Source organism: Arachis hypogaea, chromosome 5 (assembly GCF_003086295.3).
Source record: "Arachis hypogaea cultivar Tifrunner chromosome 5, arahy.Tifrunner.gnm2.J5K5, whole genome shotgun sequence".
Taxonomy (NCBI): domain Eukaryota; kingdom Viridiplantae; phylum Streptophyta; class Magnoliopsida; order Fabales; family Fabaceae; genus Arachis; species Arachis hypogaea.
The window spans coordinates 41,938,128-41,959,460 of NC_092040.1; the positions used below are offsets into that span (position 1 = coordinate 41,938,128).

General features: G+C 35.0%; 1 protein-coding gene across 1 annotated transcript; it reads left to right on the forward strand.

Moving 5' to 3' along the window:
* The first annotated feature begins 5,092 nt into the window (after positions 1-5,092).
* LOC112801475 (lysine-specific demethylase JMJ17) lies at positions 5,093-20,400 on the forward strand. Its single transcript, XM_025844221.3, has 34 exons — positions 5,093-5,246; positions 5,343-6,678; positions 7,842-7,899; positions 9,491-9,613; positions 9,958-10,015; positions 10,108-10,244; positions 10,625-10,786; positions 10,892-10,978; positions 11,773-11,946; positions 12,245-12,397; positions 12,485-12,670; positions 12,790-12,855; positions 13,018-13,113; positions 13,243-13,329; positions 13,499-13,615; positions 13,700-13,907; positions 14,024-14,088; positions 14,189-14,247; positions 14,334-14,465; positions 14,604-14,754; positions 14,834-15,169; positions 15,450-15,623; positions 15,821-15,882; positions 16,253-16,331; positions 16,736-16,885; positions 16,962-17,095; positions 17,221-17,338; positions 17,430-17,503; positions 18,250-18,394; positions 18,538-18,687; positions 18,845-18,940; positions 19,021-19,116; positions 19,221-19,411; positions 19,878-20,400. Exons 2-34 carry the CDS (start codon positions 5,345-5,347, stop codon positions 20,146-20,148), a joined length of 5,529 nt encoding a protein of 1,842 aa, XP_025700006.1. The 5' UTR covers positions 5,093-5,246; positions 5,343-5,344; the 3' UTR covers positions 20,149-20,400.
* The last annotated feature ends 933 nt before the right edge of the window (positions 20,401-21,333 follow it).

Sequence of the window (21,333 nt, forward strand, 5' to 3'; positions counted from 1 at the left end):
AGAAAAAAAGGCAAGAGCAAGGATCCAAGGCTTTAAGTATCAATGGTCAGGAGGGTAAAAAAATTGGCCTAAAAAGCTCAATTGAGTTGCTACCCCTGACTAAATGCTTGTAGTGTGAAGGTGTCAAGTAAAAAAAAAACTTGAGATTGAGCAGTTAAAGTCGTAATCCAAAGCAAAAAGAGTACGCTTAAGAAATCTGGACACCACTGACTGAGACTTTAAGCAAATTTAAAGACGAATCCAAGGGTTCCTCCAATTAAGTGTCTATTACGTTTATGTATCCGGTGGTAATACGGGAAAACAAAATGCTTAGAGTCATTACTAGGCTCAAAAGAAGCTGTGTTCAAGAATCAAGAAGAACTGAACTAGGAGAATCAATAATATCATCTGGATTTTAATTCCAAGGGATGTCAACATTTCTAGGTTTCAAAGGAAAATGAGATGCCAAAACTGTTCAGAAATAAAAAACTAATAGTCTCGCTCCTTTAATTGGAACTGAGCTTTATTGACAACTCTAAGACCTGTTGTATTCTTCTATTTTTTCTTAGTCCTACGTTGTTTTTGGTTGCTTGAGGACAAGCAACAGTTATTTTATCATGTTTTAATAGGTTTTAGTGCAAAATTCACATTTTTTTTATTCTACTTTGAGTTTTTGTGTTTTCTTATGATCTCAGGTGATTTTTAGGTGATTTTGGCAAGTTTTGGAAAAGTCTGATTCAGAGACAGAGAAAGGACTGCAGATGCTGTCAGATTTTGACCTCCATGCATTCAAATGAGCATTTTTGGAGCTACAGAGGTCTAATTGATGCGCTTTTAACAGCATTGGAAAGCTAACTTTCAGAGCTTTCCATCAATATATAATAATTTATACTTATCTTTGGAAATGATGGCCCAAAATGGGTGTTGAACGTCCAAAACACCCTCTTTCTGGCGTTCAACGTCCCAAAGGGAGCAAACTAGCATTTGGACGCCCAAAAGGGAGCAAGCCTGGCGTCCAACGCCTCAAGAGGAGTCCTAGAACGTGGATTCACCCTAAGCTCAATCCAAACACTCACCAGGTGGGTCCAAGAAGTGGATTTTTTTAAACTAAGAGTCCAGTCAATCTTATTTATTAGATTAGTATTTAAAGGAGGAGATCAACCATGTTTAGGATCTTCTGCCTCAACTCTTGACCCTTTACATGTTTCATATTGTTTTTCTGTAAGCTATGAGCAACTAAACCTTCTAAGTCAGGGTTCGGAGCTTTGCTGATTCTCATGGATTAATAATATTGCTGTTTCTATTTCAATATGCCTTATTCTATTCTTTGATGCATTCTCGTTCTTCAATCTTATGAATCGGGGTGAAATGTGACATTCATCCCTGTTCTATATGGGTTCTGTGCGATTCCTGATCCGGATAGCATTGAGCTGGAGCTAGAAAATACATCGCGGATTCCAAGAGTGTACCTAGGCTGATTTTGGATACGTGACATGAAATTCCGTTGGCCGTGGGTTACTGAGGTTTCTGTGGCACTAAGGCTAGAGTCAGAAAAGCAGCATTCTTTGATCCGAAAGATCTGACCTTGTCTGTGGCATTTTGAGTAGGATCATAAGAGGAGTGGATTGCTTAAAGTTTCATCTTCGGCTATAGTAAGAGTCCAAGAGCTGACTTGATGAGAGGACATGAGTTACGCGAATATGGTAGACTGCTATGGTTCAGAAGAGATTAAATTGATGAGAGGACATGAGTTAATCACGTACAGCTGCCATTGAAGGAATCATTTGTTATTGAAGTAGACAGTAAAAAAAGTTAATTCAGAAAGATAAAGCATCTCCGGAGCCTTAACTGAATCTTTATCACTGCTTTCACATCAATCTGGTATTTTTTTCTTTATTATTTGGTTTATGCTTCTAACCAAACAATCATCTTTTCTAATCCCCCGACTAAGACTTGCAAGATAGCCATTGCTTGCTCAATCCGACAATCCTCATGGGATTCAACCCTCACTCACCTGAGGTATTACTTGGACGACGCAGTGCACTTGCCGGTTCAATTGTGCGGAGTTCAAAATCGCGCACCAAGTTTGTCAAAAGCGGACTTAAACAGTTTGTTCACCGAACACCCTTGGTCCATCAAAGTTCTATGGAGATTTGTATTTGCAAGGATCATTGTTATTACTACTGGGTCGTTGTGGCCAAGTGTCACCCCTTGTACATCCTCTTTGGCGAACGATGTGTGGGTAAATCGGGAACTTTGTTGTTTTTCCCAATCTGGTATACTTCTTTAAGATGCCTTTTACGTGAGGATTTAGTGAATTTTCCTCCTACAAACCTTCCATTTATCATGTGTATGTACCTCTCAAAATTTTGTGGGGGTCGATCTCGCCATCCTTCGTCATCATCATCTCTTTTCTTCTTTCTTTGGTCGCTCGACCTCTCGACTAGGTACCTTTCTAGCCGACCTTTCTTGGCTAGCTTTTCTATGACATTCTTTAAGTCATAACAATCATTTGTCAAATTTTCATACAGCTTGTAGTACCCTCAATATTCTATCCGAGTTCTAGCCTTTTTGTGTTTGATGGGCCGAGGAGGTGGAAGCTTTTCAGTGTGACATATATCCCTGCAAACATCTACAAGAGAGACTCGGAGTGGGTATAGTTATGGTATCTTCAAGGCTTTTTTGAGTTATACTCCTCCTTTTTCTTAGCTTCCTTCTCCTTGTTCCGAGCTTGGTAGGACAAGTTTGGCCTCGGAGGAGGCTCTCTAAGTCAGAAATTTTCCTCCATGTTGATGTACTTTTCTGCCCGCTCTTGTACATCATATAAGGAGGTCAGGTGTCGCTTGGATATGGATTGGGAGAATGACCCTTCTTTAAGGCCATTAACCAAACCCATTATTACCGCTTCAGGGGGTAAATTTTGTATTTCCAAGCAGGCTTTATTAAATTTCTTCATATAATCTCGGAGTGTCTATTTAACTTCTTGTTTGACCCCGAGCAGGCTTGGAGCATGTTTGACTTTATCTTTTTGAATTGAAAATTGGGTAAAGAACTTCCTTGCCAGGTCATTAAAGCAAGTTACCGACTTGGGTGGTAAGTTGTCAAACTATTTCATTACAGCTTTAATAGTGTTGTCGGGAAGGTCTTGCAACGAGTTGTATTGGAAGCATAAGCTAGGTACATCCGACTTTTGAAATTACTGAGGTGATGCCTCAAGTCGGTCGTTCCGTCATAGAGATCCATGTCGGGGGTCCTAAAATTTCTGGGAACTCTTGCTCGCATAATCTCTTCAATGAAGAGATCTTTTCCTCCAAGAGGGCTTTCCTTCCGATCTGCTTGATTTTCTAGTCTTCAAAAGCCGGCTTCTAAATTTGAGAGCTTTTTCTCCAACTCTTTTTATCGTCGTACTTATTTTCGTAATTCTCTCTCTGCTTCTCGTTGTCATTCAGCCTCTTGTTTGAATTGTTCCAATCAACTGTGTTGGCCATGAACCAACCCTAATATCTCCGTCAGATGTGGAGGTTCTTCGTCTTCAAATGGGTGGACTTCCGAGTGAATCCGTCGTGGATGATTATTTTCTGACGTTCCTTCCTCGTGGGGGGCATTTGTTCTCTCCCGGGGTGGAGGTAATGCAAGCGTTAGGTCGTCGTTGTGGGGCTTTAGTTCCGACTCAGATGCTGTATAACCATCTTCATATTGGTTGTCCGCCATACGTAGATGTAAACTTCCAGGTCCCCGGTAACGGTGCCAATATTCTGAGGATTACCTGAAACAGAATTGTATTTGGGCCTGGAAGTGAGGTCAAGACTCATTCTGAGGTAGCGTCCGACTTGTATTGGAATCGAGGTGCCGCCGTCCGAGTTTCTCGTGAAAGGGTGAGGGTGGTACCTGCAAGAGACTTCGATGCCTAAGTTAGCAATGACTTTAAGCATGTTTTTAGTAGATTGGGTCTTGAATATACCTGAGGTTTTGTAGTGTATTTATACTAGAAAGATAACCACTTCCTTAGAGTAGTTCCACCTTTGATGGTAGATAACTGTTCCCTTATTCCTGAAAATTTATTGAGATCTCCCTTCTAGATAAAGTGAAGAGATAGTATGAGATATTTCAGGAGTCGGTTGCTTATTTAAAATAAGCAGAGCTAATCTCTTGTTGTCGTGTCTAACCTCTATGAGGTCGGGTAAGAGTAGCCACCTTTACTGGATGGGCTTTTATCCTTTTTGGGCATGGCTATATGTTTTAGGCGAGGAATGAACAAGGTCAATAGCAATCACCTTTATTTACTTAAAAAAAATAGAGAGTACAGTGCTCTTTTATTCTAGACAATAATAAGAGTACAATATTCAACTGTTTGGTTTAAAAATTTTTATTTCATTTTTAAAAATTGTCTTTGAAAATATGATATTTTAAAATTTTAAAATTTAATTTATCCAAATAATTTATTCTTACAAGAATTATTGTGATAAAATTGATTTTTTTTATTCTAGAAGTAACAATAAATATGTATAAAAATATATATTTAAAATTATTTTTTAAAAATATTAAAAATTATTTTCATTACCTTTTGAAGGTGATTAAAAAAAGAATTTAACTTTTATGTTCTCTGACCATAAGAGAAGTTTACAACTATAATCAATCGTACATGGTCGTGTAAAAAAATGGATAAATTTAATTGAATGATAGTAAAAATCTTAAATTTTTATTTATTAAAAGCTATGTAAAATAATTATTAGTTAAAATGAAAATAAAAAATATTTTTTAAAATATATAATGTATATATTTTTTTTGTGACAAGTATATAATGTATAATAATATGAAATATAGTATTAGTTAAAATGATAAATATGTTGAGTTTTAAAAAAAAATTGAATTCAAGTATTAGAAATAATAAAAGAAAATTTGGTTTTGAAAAAATAAAACACATTGTTCTTTTTGTTTGTTTGTTTGTTTTTTTTGTTTTTTTTCCAGAAACGCATTGTTCTTAATAACGTGTTCAAGAATTACTAATTAGGGTGATTTGGGTCTCTATGGATTAAACAAATTGGGCCTGAGAGAAAAAGCCCAACCCTTTATTGAGTGTTATCTTTCCCACGAAGGTTTTCCATTGCCCCACGGCACACCAGCATTGCTCCATCCTCCTTTTTTATATAAAAAAATCAGACACTGCTCCTTTAAAACAAAAGCACCAAAAGACTAGTCCCCACTTACACCATCCATAAACCATAAACCATAATTTATCCACTCTCATTGACTTCACTTCTCAGAAGGTAAGCGCCATAAACCTTAGCTCTTTACTCATTTTCATACTTTCTATATCTGAGTGTTGTGTTGTGCACTGCACATTCATGAATTGGTATGTATAGTGATGGGGAAGGGTAGACCTAGGGCTGTGGAGAAGGGTGTAGTTGGGGCGAGCAACACTGTTACCTGCTGCGAGTCCACCAGTGTACCCTCAGGTCCTGTGTATTACCCTACTGAGGATGAGTTCAAGGATCCCTTAGATTATATTTACAAGATTAGGCCTGAGGCTGAGCCTTATGGGATTTGTAGGATTGTTCCACCTAAGGGTTGGAACCCTCCTTTTGCTTTGGATCTGGATACTTTCACTTTTCCCACCAAGACACAGGCCATTCACAAGCTCCAGGCTCGCCCCGCCGCATCGGACTCCATGACTTTTGACTTGGAGTACTCTAGGTTCTTGCAGGACCAGTGTGGTAAGAAGTCTAGAAAGAGGGTTGTGTTTGAAGGGGAGGACTTGGACTTATGCAAGTTGTTCAATGCGGTTAAGCGCTTTGGCGGGTACGATAAGGTTGTTGATGCCAAGAAGTGGGGGGATGTTGCTAGGTTTTTGAGGCCGGCCGGGAAGATTACGGATTGTGCTAAGCATGTGTTGTGTCAATTGTACCGGGAGCATTTGTATGATTATGAGGAGTTTTATAATAAGATGAATCAAGGGACTGCTGTGAACTGTAAGAAAGGTGAGAGAGATGAGAGGAAGAGTGATCACAGAGTGCAATCCTCGACATCCAAGAAGCATCCCCGGAGGGTTAGTGGTCTGAAAGTTAAGGATTGTAAAGTACATGTAGAAGAAGAACGTGATCAGATTTGTGAGCAGTGCAAGAGTGGTTTGCACGGTGAAGTCATGCTTTTGTGTGATAGGTGCGATAAGGGCTGGCATACTTATTGTCTTTCCCCGCCGTTGAAGCAAATTCCACAGGGAAATTGGTACTGTTTCAGCTGCTTGAATTCTGATAGGGACAGCTTTGGTTTTGTGCCTGGGAAGCATTACACATTGGAAGCCTTTAGGCGTATTGCTGATCGGTCAAGGAGGAGATGGTTTGGATCAGGGCCTGTTTCAAGGGTGCAGATGGAGAAAAAATTTTGGGAGATTGTCGAAGGATCAGTTGGTGAAGTTGAGGTTATGTATGGAAATGACTTGGATACATCTGTATATGGAAGTGGTTTCCCACGCGTTGCTGATCAGAAAATGCAATCCGTTGACGACAAGTTATGGCAAGAATACGCAACAATCCCATGGAATCTCAATAACTTGCCAAAGCTGAAAGGCTCAATGCTTAGATCTATTCAACACAATATCACTGGTGTTATGGTACCCTGGCTATATATTGGGATGTTGTTCTCATCTTTTTGCTGGCACTTCGAGGATCACTGCTTTTACTCAATGAATTATTTACACTGGTATGCTCTAATTTTATTCACTTGTGCTGTCCCCGTACAAATTATCTTGTTATTTATTGCACAAGTTATCTTGTTATTTATTTGTAATACATTAGTTATCAGCACCATCAATGGCCTGATTTTTGTTTTTTTTTGGATAATGTACCAACCTTATTGTAGTACCAGGTGATTTAGGGTCAGTTTGGATAGGTCCATAATGTTTGGTGCAATTTTCAAAACCAAATTGTAACTTTCTAAAAAGCTATTTAAGTGCTTATGAAGAAGTTAAAAAATGACTTCTCTCGTAATAAAAAGCTTTTTTCAACTCTTCTTTTATAATAAGTACTTTTAGGACTAAAAAATCAAATACAAAATAACTTATTTATGAGCTACTTTTAATATAAGTATTTATTGTTTAAGCTCTTTTTTCAAAAAGAGCTTAATTAAGTTGTTTATCTAAACTGGGCCTTAGAGTTGAATTCCATAAGCTAATGCCTTTAATGAATACTAAAATAGTCATAGGAGCAAGATTTTATTATATTAGGGATGGCTTAAATGTGGGAAATTTGTCACTAGTTCATTCAACTTAGATATGTATTATGGAGATCCTGAAATGCCTATGAAGTACCCCACATGTAAGAATACAAAGGCTTGCTTAAGAAATCATGGGATTTAATTTTAACTTTCATTATTGGTTCCAATGCCCATAAAAAAGTCTTATGCTAAAGAGTGAAAGAAAGATAAGGGCAAACAAGGAACTACACATAGTGAGAATTAACAAATAGTGGGGTATGCACATTTGTAGCAAACTCTGCTGAGTAGGCATGTGGAGTGAGGTGGTAAGAACTATATAGGATGTGGGAGAGTGCTAAGTGGAGCATTCCGAAAGGTTGGAAATGGACCCAGAAGAGCTAGGTCTCTCGAACACCTAACGTAGCGGTTATCATACACTTTATTTTTTTTGCCCTTTCTTTCTGGGAATAATTTATACATGGAAGAGGGTAATATATTCTACAGTACTGGTATGGCTTTATGCCTAGAAGTCTACACATCTGGTTAGTATTGCAGCAATTGCTTAACATTTCGTTACTATTGCTGTAATTCCTTGACATTTTTAAACGTTTCTACCTGAAATCATGTATTGTTTCCTTACGAATCTGGTCCTGATTTCAATTTTGTTCTAGGGGAGAGCCAAAGTGCTGGTACAGTGTTCCTGGCAATCAAGCCAGTGCATTTGAGAAGGTATGTCTTGGGGTTCTTGAATTTCACTGTTATTACTTCTTTTACTCTTCTACTTCTATTGCTTTTTCCATCCTTTCACTTGTAGGATTGAAAGTTGCCAAAAAGAATTAACCAGCTTTATCTGATTCTATTATCTAGTAGAACCTAATTATTCACATTTATAAGCACATGGTAGCTGTAGGTACAGGATTTATTTGCTTTACAGGAACTAGAGATGTAAGATAAGTAAAGATAGATGGACAATATTTTGAAAAGGGTTCCAGTCATTGAAAAATCAGTTTATTTGTAATTTACAAGTTTAAACAAAACCTAGCACAGAGGTGGAATACCAAGATAGCCATGACTTACTGGCCACATTGATCTGATAGTAATCAGCATGCTAATTTAGTTATAGTAGGTGGGGTAGTTATGGCAGCTCTGCAGGTTGCTGGCCGCAGGGAATGATCCTGCATTACACTTATACTAAAGCTTAGCTCATACTCTTAGATGAAAAAGCTAAAAGTATTTTTTGGAGAAGCCATTCTTTCAGCTTCTATTAAAAAATTGAAAAGATTTTTTTTAAATATTTTGTTCATTTAAGATAAAAAGTGACTTGGTTGCCCCAAAAAATGAAACAAATACACCCATAGCTTAGATGGATTCCTTCAATAATTTGATTGAAGTGATTTTTAGAATTTATTAGTTGAAATTTGAAATTTTGATTATGTAAATAAACAACTTTTATGAATTGATAATATCACTAAATTTAGATAGCCTTGCCTGTGAAGAATCTCTATCTATTGGTGTACTTTGGATTTTGAAATAGTTTAAGTATAGATATGATTTTTCGCCAGTATGGTGTTGCTTGATCTATGTAGTCTATCTCATTTAGTGAGAAAAGGCTCAGATTGTTATAGTTAGTGTACTATGAATAAAGATAGACTTAGAATAAATTTTTGGTCTCTATAAAATACTCCTATTTTGGTTTTGGTCCCTATATATATATATATATATATATATATATATATATATATATATATATATTTTGATCTAGTAAAATTTAAAGTCTCTATTTTATTTGTTGTCAATAGTTTGCTCCGTTTAAGTGCTGACACTGCATTACAATAGGGATTAAAACAGAGACCACCTATATTTTACTGGATTAAAATCAAAAGAAAAGTTTATAGGGTCCAAAACCAAAAAGAGTATTTTATAGGAACCAAAATCTTATTTAAGCCAATACAATATTTCATTTTCTAAATGTAAAAATATTTTACAATTCACATGTTTATAGAGATTTTTTTAAAATTTTTTTTAAGATAAAGCATTTTGTTATCATTATTATAAATGTATATCAGGCATATGATGTGATTCAAATTTTGGTAATACTGTCTAAATATCACTTTATGTGCATTTATTAATTGCTTCTTTATTAGATCTTATGTATTATATCTCCTTTGTTTAACTCCAAAATAAAAATGCTTTTCTTCTTTTTTTTGTTAAGGATTTATTTGTTATTTTTATTTATTTATTTTTTAAATGGAAGAGTCCACCTATGTGAGTGTTCAAATACTTATTTATAATGACAGTAAAATGATCAACTTCATTGTAGGTGATGAGAAGTAGTCTTCCTGATCTTTTCGATGCACAACCTGATCTACTTTTCCAGCTTGTTACTATGTTAAACCCATCTGTCTTGCAAGAAAATGGGGTTCCTGTCTACAGCGTACTTCAGGTTTCATATACCTTGCTCATTATTAGTGAACCTTCTTTTTTTTTTTTTTGGCTTACTATTGTAAATGCATGATTGATTGTTTGCTTTTTTTGAAATTGTGAAATCAGAAGAGAAATGTTTTATATTGTAAATAAGCACTCCACACTAAATGGACTTGAAAATCATGATTGATGTAGTAGTTTTTTCCATTGAAGTTGCTACTACGAACATATTATAGATTCTTTGCACTACCTGCTTGCATGTTTTCTTAGAATGCCTAGAACAACTGTAGAGATTTTGCTCTTCATTTTCTTGTTACATGTGTTTACTTTTGACACTTTTCTTCCATTCTTTACATTCATCAGGAGCCTGGGAATTTTGTTATAACCTTCCCACGATCTTATCATGGAGGTTTCAATCTTGGTATGTGGTTATATATTGTATCTATCAAAAACTACCAGCTTATTATTCAATCTAGTGCCTCTGAAGCTCGTATAATTTGTTTGTGTTCTCAGGTTTGAATTGTGCAGAGGCAGTAAATTTTGCTCCAGCTGACTGGCTACCTTTTGGTGCATTTGGTGCTGATCTCTATCAGCGGTATCACAAACCTGCTGTATTGTCGCATGAGGAGCTTCTTTGTGTAGTAGCCCAGGTTTGTAGATCTTCTGACTTTGTTGCATGCAATTAAGTTGCAATTTCCAGACAGCATTAAAAAGCTACGAAGTATTTGGCTTATTTCTTGTATTATTGCAATGACAAATGCCATATCTTTGAGGGGGGAAAACGTTCTTGCATTCAAAGTTTTCTGAAGTTTTTGTTTCCACCGTTTTCTTCATAGAATTTGAAACCATGAAAGGTAAAGAAAATAAAGTAGTTTCTGTAATTATAATGGAGAATTTCAACAACAAATTAAATCGGGGGGGGGGGGACTTTGTAAATATTTGAGGCATGTTGTTTGTGGTTCAAATCTAGCAAACAAAAACCAGTCTTGACCAAAATATAACATTTGTTCGTTGATTTTCGTTGTTTCAGCATGGCGATGTTGACAGCAGAGTATCTTCATATTTGAAGAAGGAATTGTTGAGAATATCAGATAAAGAAAAGTCTTGGAGAGAGAAACTATGGAAAGATGGTATAATTAAATATTCTCGCATGACTCCTCGCAAATGTCCACAATATGTGGGAACTGAGGAGGTAAGGTTGTTGTTGTTGTTGGTTTTGTTTTTAATCTATGTCAACATAAATTGATTATTCCTAATTTCTTTCTCTTCTGGTTGTATGCACTGCTGTCTTTTGTAGGATCCAACATGCATTATTTGCCAGCAATATCTCTATCTCTCTGCTGTTGTGTGCAGTTGCCGACCATCATCTTTTGTGTGCCTGGAGGTAAATAGATGTGCTTATGGTATTGCTAATGGGTTCGATTAGCATCTATCATTCATATGCAACATTGAATCAATGCAAAACTCAAAATAAATCTGAACTCATCTCTATATGTATTTCCAATTTTTTCGGTTGAATCATTCAACTTTCTGTATCTTATTAATTTTGAAGGAAACTAATAGATATATAGACACGTCTAAAGATATCCACATGACTGGTTTGAGCTCTTTACAATATTCTGCCTTATATTCAGTGTGATCATAAAGATTTTGGTTCGATATGCATGTTGGTTCACATCTTACATATGATTGAAAATTGCTAATATATGTTCTGTTGTTCTGTTTGTATTCTTCTGAAATTTACGATAGTACTGATCCAGCAAGTGTAGTTGCATTATTCCATGACAAATCTGGGGATCAATTTGCTGCATTTGCAAAAGTCATTTTTCAGTTTATGTATTACACGTCTGGCCTCTTAATATTGGTTTTTCTTTCACTTTAACCCTTTTTTTTTTGTCTCTTGATTTCCAACTGAAGTTTGCAATGTCTTAATTCTTGGTGGTTATTTGTTCTTTCAAACCTCTTTTTTCCTGATCTTTTGAGGTTAAATTGGCTTTGTAAACACCCACTGAAGATATAATTCCCAATCATTGTATTTATCAAGTGGCTGTGAAACTTTAACCCATACTTATTATTTGTATTGTATATGCTCTAAATTTCCAGGATTTTACTAGTCTGGGTTTGTTAACTCACTGAAGGTGACATTTCAATTGGCTGAATTCGGTTTTTATTGTGCAGCACTCGGAACACCTTTGTGAGTGTAAGACTGTGAAGCTGCGTCTTCTCTACCGTCATTCACTTGCAGAATTGTTTGACTTGGCCTTTTCCATGGAAGAATTTACTTCTGATGACAAGGCTGAATGTAGAAGTGTTAGAAGGCAATCTTCTTGTCAGGGTGCTTTGACCAAAAAGGTTATATATTTAGTTTTTTTTGGTTCTTTTTCAATCTTGTTAAATTATAATCCAGTTTGTAAGAGTAAGATTTGGTTGTGTTTCTGTAATCAAAAGATATGCTGTCTTTATACTTCCATACCTTTGACTTAGCTGTTCTCTTGAAAGTGGTATGTTGTTATCCTCCCTAACAACGACCACCTAGTTGATTGTCAACAAAGTTTTGCATTTCTAAAATAAAGTTAGACAACATGATGTTTGTATTGTTATTCATAAATAATATTTCTTGTTTTAAATCTGAGACCTCGAATGCATGTAGGTGAAAGGTATCTCCGTTAATTTAAATCAACTTGCTACAGAATGGCTTCTGCAATCTAGTACGATTCTTCAGAATCCATTTCTGAGCAATGCATTTGTTACTACACTAAGGAAAGCTGAACAGTTTCTTTGGGCTGGTTCTGAGATGGACTCTGTGAGTTCTCGTTGTTGTTGATGATGTATTACTTCAAAATTATTATGCACTGTACACAACTAAGTCCAGCTTTATTTTGGGATATAGGTTCGAGACATGGTGAAGACCTTGATTGAAGCTCAGAAGTGGGCAGAAGGGATAAGAGATTGCATAACAAAAATTGAGTTTTGGTATCAAGATTCAACTGTAAAGAAAGTTCATTTAGAATTCATTGATGAGTTATTGAGATTTAATCCTCCACCTTGCAATGAGCCTAATTATCATAAATTGAAGGTGCCTTTTCACTTGAATAAGCTGTATGGTGTCTTTTGGCTGAGAAGCTCTATAGAGTTTTTGGTGGTTGTAACTTTCTGCAAATTGGATTTGTACAATAAAAACTTTTGTTCTTGCAGGAATACGCTGAAGAAGCGAGGTTATTAGTTCAGGATATTGATACTGCTTTATCGAGGTGTTCAAAGGTACTTTGTCCTAGAATCTAGACTATTCATATGCCTTCATTACTTCATATTGACAATAAATGTATCTCCTTAAAGCTCATGTTTTTGCTAGTTGTAATAACATATTATGACATTAATTTTTCTTTCCACTCCATTCAATTTGATTAATATTATTCATTCCAGATGTCTGAGTTGGAACTTTTATACTCCAGAGCTTGTGGCTTGCCCATCTACATGAAAGAGAGTAAGAAATTAGAAGGGAGGATTTCTTTGATTAAGGTAGGCATTGCCACCAGATAGTTTGACACATATTACTTTTCTTTTCCCATGTTTAATCTCCTGTTCCTTACTTTACTGATAAGTTTGTTTGGACACTAATATTATTTTTGTTTGTTTGAGGCTTGACAGACATGGCTGGACAGTGTTAGAAAGTGTATCTCTGCGAGACATCCTACTGTCTTAGAGTTTAACATTCTTTACAAGTTAAAATCAGAGGTAATAAAAACCTTACTCTGGCTTTGTTAAATTTGTTTATCGTCCTATGGCCCATCCAAAAAAAAAAAGAAAAAGAAAAAGATGGAAGGTAACTTAATAAGTCAAGGAAAAAGTAATATGATGATAACTTTGAACTTATATCATATTAAGAAATTCATGGTTTCAATAGATCTTGGATCTTCAAGTTCATCTTCCAGAGATAGAGGTGTTTGAGAATATGGTAAATCGAGCTGAATCTTGTAGCATCCAATGTCGAGAGATGTTAGAAGGTCCTATGAATCTACAGGTCTGCCTATTGCTTCTTTTTCACATCTTTTAATTGTTTGTGATGATTCAAAGGCATAATTTTATTAACTAATGAGGTCTGCAGAATGTTAGTTTGCTGCTTAAGGAATGGGACAATTTTGCAGTTGCTGTACCAGAGTTGCAGCTTCTAAGACAATACCATTCAGATACTGTGTTGTGGGTTGTCCATGTTAATGATCTTTTAAGGAGAGCTCATGTGCAGGGTGATGAACATAATACAGTTAATGAATTGATGCACATTTTTGAAGAAGGTTCATCTTTAAAAATTCAAGGTATTGTGGATTATTTCAGATCTATGATGAATTAGATTTTTTAAGGCCCGTGCATTTGGTATTTTTTCTTTTATTGTTAATTTACAGTACCTGAAGGTTCAGTTTATATTTTGCAGTTGATGAGTTGCCATTAGTTGAGATGGAGCTAAAGAAAGCTAGTTGCCGGGAGAATGCTTTGAAGGTTAGTCATCATTTTACCAAGCTCACCAATTTTGGTATTATATGCTCAATAAATTCTTACAATATTGAGAAATGATAGAAATTATATCAAATTGGTACAGGCTCGTGATTCTAGAATGCCTTTGGAATTCATTCAGCAACTGCTAGAGGAAGCTAAAATGTAACATTTTACTTCCTTTCCTCATTTGAACTGACATGTCATTTGGCTTTAGTTTTATTCAACTAATATTGTTATTGATTCTTCAGGCTGCACATTGAGGAAGAGAAACTATTCGTTAATTTATCTTGTGTTCTTGCTCTTGCCATACCTTGGGAGGAAAGGGCTACAGAGATTCTTTCACATGAGAATCCTATTTCTGACTTTGAGGACATGATCAGGTTCAACAATGTCTGAGTTGTTGTTGTTGTTGTCTTTTGATGTTTTTTTTTGTTTTGTTTTTTCGGTGTTTACTGAACTCAGCTCAGCAAGCTAATTTTGGCTCCTGGGAATATTTTTGTTTCGTTGCTTGTTTGTAGGGATTCAGAAAACATATTTGCTATTCTTCCTTCACTTAATGATGTTAAAGACGCATTTTCTGAAGCTAATTTATGGTTAAGGAATTCAAAGCCATATTTAGTCTCTTCTCCGTGTGCTTCAAGTTCTTTGCTGAAAGTTGAGGACTTGCAGGTTCATATTTTGTCTATCCTTTGTTATCTTCCCAAAAATATTATGATCATAATATGACAGTTTAATTCTGCACTACTAGATGTTGGTTTCTGAATCGAAGCTTCTTAAAGTATCTTTGGGAGAAAGAAGGATGCTGGAACTAGTTTTGAAGAACTGCAAACTTTGGGAATGTGAAGCATCTTCTCTACTGGATGATTGTCAGTGCCTTTTCGAATTGGATAACTGTGTTGATGGAGTAAGCAGTGATTTAATGTTTAGGGTGGAAGATTTGATTGCAAGAATCCAATCTGCTATAGCATCTGGTGTTTCACTTGGTTTTGACTTCATAGAGATTTCAAAACTTCAAGCATCTTGTTCTACACTACAATGGTGCAAAAGAGCCCTTTGTTTCAGTGATTGTCCGCCATCATTAGAGGTTACTATTTTTGCTTTAGTCAAATATGCTTCTAAGCTTGTATTTGTAGTGTACCCAAGTTGTCTTTCCGTGACTTCTGTTGGTTTTAATGTATGCTTTGCTGCTGTTTCCCACCCTCTCAATATTTGATTGCGCTGCCTTTTTAAATCTTGTTTGTGAGGATCCAAGAGGATTCCTTGTTCTTTCCGGTCTTTGTATCTCTTCTATCTCGATGAATTTCTTCTTATATAAGGAATAAAAACACTTATTTGTGCGACATGCTTGCTGATTGTTAATCTAGGATGTTTTGGAGGTTGCGGAAGGTCTTTCTCATTCCTGTGTTTCTGGTGTGCTGTTGAAAGTTCTGGTTGATGGAGTTGAATGGCTTAGGAGAGCGTTGGAGGAAATGTGTCGACCTTGTAATTCTAGAAGATGCCATTTGACTGAGGTTCAAGATACTCTTAATGATTATAAGGTACTATATTATGCAATTTTCTGAAGTTACAATCTCATGTCTTATCTATCTATCTATTAACAAGAAACAACAGCAGCATAATGATAAATGATTAAATGAACGACTTTTTCACTATGTTGGGTGCATAATGATAAATGAATGACTTTTCCTCTTACATCTACCACTTTTTCTTTTTTTTTTTTCCCCTCCACTTACAGAATGTTAATATGACCTTTGGAGCAGTATATGGTCAACTTGAAGAAGCCATTAGAAAACATATGTAAGTCTTTTCTATTAAAAATGGAAAAAAAATGCTTATTTTGTTGGTTGTATTAAGATTGTATTTATGATATTTAATTTTGTTTTTAGTATTTTCAATGGCAATCCATCCTTCTTTGGGTGTTCTTTATATATTGGCCTTTTCTATTCTTGTGAAGTCTTTGTTAAGGGATTTAGATTTCTGGCATGCAAATTTGGAGCCAAAGGTTTTTTATCTCATTATTGAAGCCATTCTCGAGTCCATGCCTTCTGACATTGCTCTCTGAACCCTTGTTTTTACTAGACTAAATTATGTTGGCCAAGAATATATTACTAGTTTATATCACTATTGACTGATTGCCTAAGCAATTGTTTTTTCATTTTTACTTTAGGTTATGGCAAGAACAAGTGCACCAATTTTTTGGCCTGAATTCTAGGGATCGATCTTGGTCATTGATGTTGCAGCTGAAGGTATAGTTTTTCAATGCATCAATAGGTGACCTTATGCATACAATTGATGAGTATATTTTGAGCTGCATTCATAGTTGTAATCTTCTTTTACCGGTGGCTAAGCTACAACTAGCTGCTACCACCAAAAAAAAAGAAAATAAAATAAAAAATTACTATGGGTGAAAGACTGGTGGTTAATTGCTTTCTCTCCTTAGAGATTTTCTTCTAGTGCTGAGCTTCTTGATAGCATGCCGGTTTAAAAAGGTGAAAGCTATAGTATAAAAGTGAAAGCTATAGTTAAAAAGTGGAAGCTTTCACAACTTTCACCAAGGCTTTACCAGTCATGATGTATTTTAGTAGGACTTAAATATCATATCATTGGTTTAATTGAGAAGAGTCATCAAATATGATTTAATTGCATTCAGGAGCTTGGAGATACTGTTGCTTTCAGTTGCTCAGAGCTGGATATGATTTTATCTGAAGTTGAGAAGGTGGAAAATTGGAAGAAACGATGCTTAGACAAAATAGGATCTTCTGTCCAAACTGACAATTTGCTGTTTAATGTGCTGGAGAAGGTATTGATTTTAAAATATATTTCTGCGTCTCATTTGTATATTCTACATACTTAGGGTCTTGCCTGATATTTTTCAGATAAAACAGACTCTAGATAGATCATTGTTCATATATGGTGATGTTAAAGAAAGGAAGGATCAAAACCTCTGCATTTGCTGTCTTTTGCATTCTGAGTATCAGGAATTTCTTACTTGTTCGACTTGTATGGACTGGTAAAGTACTTATTGCCTTGTTTCAAATAATGGGATTTTATTTCTAACTTTTTGCATTTATTTTGTTACTATGAATTTACATTTGATATATTTTCTCTATCTATCGTTATTTTCCTTCTGGACAGCTATCATTTGCAGTGCATTGGACTAACAGCAAAGGACACCTGCATTGAAAATTACAAATGCCCTTACTGTGCAATTTTGATTGGTGAATCTTGTTATCCAAGTGGAAGTGGCCTCCTGGTATAGTATATCAAATCATTTTAGCCATACCAAACTAGTCATAATTTCACAAAAGCTCACATATTCATTCTATTTCTTTTGCTTGGTGCAGAGGTTTGGTAAGAAGCATATTGAATTGAAAATTCTCATTGCTCTTCTATCGGAAGCTGAACATTTCTGTTTGAGGTATTGTAATCCACATCAAATCTTTATTTTCATCGTATGCAACGATCATTATTGATTCAGTAAGATTTATCATGTTACTCAAACAGGAACACATGGATTTCCAAGAGATGATGTTACCCATGATAAAAGCCATGTAAATTTCATACTAAATTAATAAAATAAAATGGAGCCATTATATTCTTTTAATTATTATTATTATTATTATTATTTTGATAAAATGAGATTTCATTAAGATGAGGAGAAGGATAATACATTCTTGGGATAAGAGTTTCCTTATACAAAAACAAAGCAGAAGAAGGATATATCTATTAAGCATAGCTTTTCAAGTAGAAAAGAATAATTGTATTTAATTATCATATAGATATTGTATATTGAATTAATAGAATTTTCAGGTAGAAAAGAATAATTGTTTAAGTTTAGGGGAAAAAGGTTGGAGCTGCGGCCATGATTTATGTTTTGTCTTACGGTAACAATTTCTTTGTGATGCATCTCCTAGTTTGCTTGTCAAGTCACTTGAGCCACTCTGGCTCCCTGAATACATATAAAGTTTTAACCAAACAAAATGCTCTTGCCTTTTATTTTCTCCATGTTGAAAATCATAGCATTGCAAAACATGCCTTAGATACATTTATTTCGTAAAGCTATCTTCTATCTACACTTCATATTGATAGTTGCAGATGATGTTTTAATTCTCTATACCGTTTCACCCAACAGTTACTTTGGGTAACAAAATTTAGTGTATGCAGGATTGATGAAATGGAAGTTCTGAATGAACTTGTTGAGAAAGCCCTTCTGTGCAAATCTTTCTTGAGAGAAATACTGAACTTTGCATCAACTGTTGTTGATGAAGATATAAGCATTGTCTCTGAAAAATTGATGAAAGCCATAAAGGTATGTTATCCATCTATTTTTAAGAGCCTGTTACTAGTTTTAATTCATATTATGTTTCACTGTGGAATATGATTATTTCATCTCACTTGGCCGGACACTGGTCACAATTTGGTTCATTTTGCTTACTGAAGTTTTATATATAGGCTAGCGATGTGGCTGGTGTCTATGATGAGCATGATAATTCTGACCTTGAGTTGGCTTTAGCAAAAAACTTGTGGAAAATTCAAGTCAATAGATTGCTAAATGGTGTATGCAAGCCCACAATCCGGCAGATTCAGAAGCATATGAATGAGGTACTTGCTGTTGGTTAGGTTGATGTGGTTTTGTGTTTTCATTTCAAGAATGTGGTTGCCTTATTTATTTCAAGTACTTGTTTCACTTTTCTGTTTTATAAAATTTCTTTCGAATTAAAGCAACTTTGAGGCTACTAAATTTCGAAGAACATGGCAGGGAGTGGATATGGAAATATCAGCTGAAGATCACTATATGCTTAAACTTACAAATGTGAATTGCTTGGGTTTGCAGTGGGCAGAACTAGCAAAAAAGGTGGTGATCTTTTTCCCCTCGTTATTGTGTCCCTGTACCTCCTTTTGATTCAGGTTCTTAATACGTATCACCATGGGCAGGTGGTAAACGATTCTGGGGCACTAAGCCTAGATAAAGTTTTGGAAGTAATAGTAGAAGGTGAAAACTTGCCTGTTGATGTTGATGAGGAACTCAAGGTAAGCACTTTTCATGGTTATTAAAATCTGGAGATTGTCATTTATATTTATTTTAATATAACTTGTGGGGATGGTGTTAATGAAGAGGTGGTTTTTGTTGGCAGATGTTGAGGTCTCGATGCATGCTTTACTGTATATGTCGAAAGCCTTATGATAAGAAAGGGATGATAGCATGCAAACAATGCAATGAATGGTACCATTTTGATTGCATGAAATTACCATGCACGCAGCAGCTCTACATTTGTCCTGCATGCAACCCCTGTGCAGAAGAACCATTGCCTACAAACCATGAGAGGTCACATTTTTTCTTATGAAATTCGGTTTGTTCAACCGTAGCTTTTATTGAAAGTATTAGAAATAAAATTGAGTGGACCTAATTAAACTCCAAAAGGTAGTTCATGGGGTGAGGGCCTCGCATTTATAAACTATCTAGGGATCTTATCTTTGCGAGTCCAGAGATGTGAGACTTATAATACATCCCCTTCACACCTCGCAATGATCATTTAGAGCATAAACATTTGCATGTGGGTGGTTCAACATCATTGGATCGGATAGGTTTTGAAATCATATTAGAACTGAGATTAAGTGAACCTAATTCAATCCCAAAAGCTAGCTCTTTGGATGAGAGATGTCTCACACTTATAAGCTATTAGAGACCTTATTCTTAAAAGATGTGAGATTTGTAATAGTGTTCTGCTAGAGGATTACATAACATGGTGTAAATTTCTATTGCATGATTATTATGTTTTTGTGCTTTGCAGATTAGCTAGTGCTAAATTTGTGGAGCCTAAAACCCCATCTCCGAGGCACACAAACCCAAGAAAGAAACAGAAAAGAGATGTGGGCAATGTCACTTGCAAGATGTTTACAACAGCAACAGTAACAGCAGCAGAAGATAGAGATAGTAGTAGGTGTAGGAAATCAAATGGGATAGAATGTCTTAGGTGGCAAAACCGAAAGCCTTTTAGAAGAGCAGCTAAGAAACGTGTTGAGCTTCGAAGTCTTACTCCAATTCTATACACACAACGATAAGCATGCATATTAGATACTCATTGGCCATTAAATTGATTCCATTGATTCTTATGATGTCATCTCTATCGTTTTTAATCCATCTCAATATGGGGGAAATCTAATCTGTAATTCCTTGTTAGTGGTAGCTATTTATTTGTTTGCATGTCACGCCATCCAGATTTATTATAACGATGGTGTGAATTCACTCAATGCTACTAGTGTTTATGCAGCTGAAAATAGAATGCAAAATTACGATTAAGTTTGTTAAACAAAGAATTCCCCGGTAACTAATTTGTCGCAAGGCCCCGGATTATATAACTCTTGTTTAATGAGTGAGTCTACTCAACCATATAAGTATATTCATCTTTGCACTATATATACGTTAATACATAAGTATTATCATAAATAGAAATTAATATTTCATCTATTATTATTTGTCAGATAAGTTTTTTATTTAAATTTTTTTTATAGATTTTTTTAATTATCTATTTTCATTCAATAGCCTCTATTAGTATTATTTTCTAATTAATATTTAAGTTTTTGGACAACTAATGTATAGTGGGTGACTGGGTGTATCCAATTTTTTGTCCCAAAAAAAAAAAGATTTTGATAATAAAATTATTATATTTTATTTTAGCTTGCTATACATATAAGTCTTTTGGGCATACAAGTTCATATAAGTTTATTTAAACCCAACAAAAATAATTCTCAGTTTAGATTGCGTATTTTGCTCTCTCAACTCTTAAATAGCGGAAACGGTTTTTTTTTCTCAATCAAAACCACAATGCTCAAAATTCAAATAGCAATCAAAATCTCTGAAAAATCTCTCAAAATTGTCACAAAAAGTGAAGGAAGCTTTAAAGCTGAATTCGAAAAGAATTATCAAAAAATGAAATAAGAAGATGAATGAAATAAAAAGATGAAGAAGAAGCAGTAGAAGATGAAGAGTAAGAAGAGGAAGAGTTTTGAATTATGAAAAATTTATCAGTATAAATCTAATGAAAATTCTTAAACAATACACATAAATGTCTTAATCTTATACCGAAATTTGCTGTAACTACACAAAAATATTTTTTCTAATGCTGCATTTTTTCTTTTTTTTCTTTTTTTTCCTTATTTCTTTCTTTTTTTAGTTGAATGAATGTAAATTCATCCTTTTCCAAGTAATTTTGTAGCATTATGTGTTTCTTCTTCTTCTTTGTTTGA

Excerpts from the sequence above, each read along its gene's own strand:
- LOC112801475 (XM_025844221.3), top strand. The coding sequence starts at position 5,345 with ATGGGGAAGGGTAGACCTAGGGCTGTGGAGAAGGGTGTAGTTGGGGCG. Across the intron at positions 13,908-14,023 it reads TTCATCTTTAAAAATTCAAG|TTGATGAGTTGCCATTAGTT; the intron begins GTATTGTGGATT and ends TATATTTTGCAG. Across the intron at positions 14,466-14,603 it reads GACTTTGAGGACATGATCAG|GGATTCAGAAAACATATTTG; the intron begins GTTCAACAATGT and ends GCTTGTTTGTAG.